The 2,997-nt window shown below is 52.6% G+C and overlaps 1 protein-coding gene across 1 annotated transcript; it reads right to left on the bottom strand.

Moving 5' to 3' along the window:
- Positions 1 to 918: 918 nt before the first annotated feature.
- LOC117846974 (uncharacterized protein At5g48480) lies at positions 919 to 2,638 on the bottom strand. The gene is made up of 2 exons (XM_034728107.2): positions 2,270 to 2,638; positions 919 to 1,437 (listed from the first exon to the last, which is right to left on the bottom strand). Exons 1-2 carry the CDS (start codon positions 2,554 to 2,556, stop codon positions 1,230 to 1,232), a joined length of 495 nt encoding a protein of 164 aa, XP_034583998.1. The 5' UTR covers positions 2,557 to 2,638; the 3' UTR covers positions 919 to 1,229.
- Between the last annotated feature and the right edge of the window lie 359 nt (positions 2,639 to 2,997).

The following is a 2,997-nucleotide window of genomic DNA, read 5'->3' as shown; positions in this document are numbered from 1 at the left end:
TGGATCCGCCCGCGGTGAAGCCCGCGGGCGGGCCGGATCCGCCGGAGAGGAAGGCCGCGGGGACTCTGGATCCGCCGGCGTTGAAGGCCCCGGGGTACCCGGACTCGCCCGGGACGAACTCCGAGCCGTTCCCGTCGCCGTTGAAGTCGTCCATCGTCGCGGATGGGGTCAAGAACGGTGGATCCGGGACAGGTCGCGGTGGATCCGACGGAGAACGTCCTGGATCTGGTGCTGCAGTGCTCGATTCGAGCGCAGGCGGCAAGGTGAGCGGCGGGGGAGAGGGAGAGCGGCGGGGGAGGGGGAGAGCGCCGCGGGGGAGGGGGAGAGCGGCGGGGTCAGGGCGAGCGGCGGGGGAGAGGGAGAGCGGCGGGGGACCGGAAAGCGGCGCAGGGGGAGAGGGAGAGGGACTGGGGGCGGTGCTAGGGTTCTGCGCGCGGCCGGTGGTAAGGTGTCGAAGTTTGGGCCAAAATCGGGACATCCCAGAGGCCGAATTTGGACCCAACTTTGGCAGCCCGTTTACTTGAAAACTCCCAAAAGGTAGTCCAATTACTGTACAAAGGCCAATTCGGGCCTCAAGTAAACCCAATTCGGGCCTCAAGTAAACAAGTAAACCCAATTCGGGCCTCAAGTAAACAAGGGCTAGGGTTCTGCGCGCGGCCAGTGGTAAGGTGTCGAAGTTTGGACCGAAATCGGGACATCCAGAGGCCGAATTTGAACCCAACTTTGGCAGCCCGTTTACTTGAAAACTCCCAAAAGGTAGCCCAATTACTGTACAAAGGCCTCAAGTAAACAAGGGCTTACTATGTGAATGAACATTTCTGCAGTTTACTATGTGGAAGCAAACGGGGCCTAATTGTCAACCTAGCATGGGTGGAGCCAATCAAGCGCACATGACAACCTCACATGAAACACAACAGAAACAAGGATAAACTGCCCGTTACCTACATAACACCATTAATCCATCAATGTTCCGAGTTCACACCAATATCCAGACCAGGACCAATTACTTAAACATGCTGAAATTTAACGACCATCAGAGCATTTCAGCGAATACTACTACACTGACTAACAAAAGCAACAACACTACTACGATGCCATCAGTCCCCATAGATTATTCTCGTCCCTGACAACGAGTTAAGCGACGACCATCACCACCATCCACCACCGCCGACTAAGGCCTTGAGGAGCGCATCCGTCGGGCGGCGACGACCACGGCGGTCGGGGGGCTTCTAGCCACACTTCTTGGCGGAGGTGGAGGAGGCGAAGGCCCAGGTGACGCCGAAGGGGTCGACGAGGGTGGCGCCCAGCCCGCAGCCGTCCTCGGTTACCTCCCCCTGCAGCGCCGCACCGGCGGTCGCCGCCTGCGCCGCGGCAGCGTTCACGTCGTCGGTCTCCAGGCGCAGAACCAGCCCACTAGCGGCGGCGCCTTCCTTGCCCCTGCAACAAACAACAAGCACCAAAAGTGTGAGACTTTGAGCAGGGAACAGAGTTTTAATGTCCATTTATTTGCTCGGTGTTAAGTAAATAGCAAAACCTCGTACTCCAGAATACTAGTACTATGTAACCGAGCAATAACTGTTTCACATTTTTCTCCAAATGAAATATAAAATAAAAGTATTAAACACAGATTTCTTTGGAGAGATGCCACTGCAATGAGTAGATCTATTTTTATTTTTTTTGAAAAGGTGAGTAGATCTATTCTTCTCTAAAAAATTATGGCAATATCTGAGTTCAAAAACAGTAGCAAACTCATTTCCTGTGTGCCTTCGCAGTTTCCAAAGTAGACAAAGTACAGATGAACTGCACGAGGCCAAAAGAGCACCAAAAAGAGTGCAGACAAACAAAGTAGGACAAGGGAGAAAACAAAAAACAAAACAGGGTTCTATTTCCATGATGTTCCACTTCCACACCTTCAGATCTACATTAATAAATGCTAACAGAATCACATGTGGATGTTGACGTACCGAAAAGATCTATGTAAGCGGCCCCAAAAAAACCCCAAGAAACCAGTGCAGAGCAGCAGTGAAGCTGAAGAATGGTAGTTCCAAGCTAAAACTAACTGGATCTAAAATTCCTGACAAGTGCCAAACTGATTCTCACAATACTAAAGCAGATGTTCACAGATCTACGAACTTCAACGCAAAATATGTGACAAGAAACGAAATAGCAGTGCATCTACCATGTATTACATGCCAAGAACAACAAAAAAGAATGGGAACTAGGAAGGAAAGGAGCAGAAAGGGTTTAGCGAGGGTTTCCGGGAGCTTACACGGCGGGGACGTCGTCGCCGGCCTGGTCACAGACGAGCAGGGTCGCCGCGCCGACCTTCAGCTCGGCGCAGAGCAGGGCCGCCGCCTCCCCGTCACCCTTGCGCTTCGGGTGGGTGGAGCGGGACACCTCCTCCGCGGCGAAAGCGGCCTTGTAGAAGGCCACCGCCTCCTCGGCGCGCCCTGCCGGAACCGTCACCTGCACCTTCAGCCCGGAGAACACCGCCGGCGCCGGCACGGCCGCCGGGGCGGCGAGCACCTCAGAGCCGTTGGTCGCCACCTCCGCCATTGCTCAGGGAAGATTTGGCTCTCCTTTACTGTTGTGCGTTCCTTTCTCCTTGGGAGCACAGCAGAGTGGGGCAGAGGACGGACCTGTGGGGGTTACTTATAGGGAAATGGTCCTAGTAGTCTCCTGGTCAAGTTCTTTTTTCTTCCTTTTCCTTAAAAAGATGTGGTCACTTCGTTTTTTCCTACATGGAGGAAAATCTACAAGTGTCACTGAGTACATGGGCCCATCAATGTCCACGATGAATTGGACCCACAAGACAGTGTGTCTAATTGCGTGATTTGTAGCTCTCATGACTTGTTAATTGGCGTGTTTTATTTGTTTATTTTCGAGAAGATAAGTTTCTCCTACGATTAGATAAGTCCGAAGCCTAATATATGTTAACAGTGTGCAAACCATCTACCCTATGTAATTTTGGAAACTATGAATCAAAACCGCAAAATG

Source organism: Setaria viridis, chromosome 3 (genome assembly GCF_005286985.2).
Source record: "Setaria viridis chromosome 3, Setaria_viridis_v4.0, whole genome shotgun sequence".
NCBI classification, from domain to species: Eukaryota; Viridiplantae; Streptophyta; class Magnoliopsida; order Poales; family Poaceae; genus Setaria; species Setaria viridis.
This window is presented reverse-complemented; position numbering and strand designations above follow the sequence as displayed.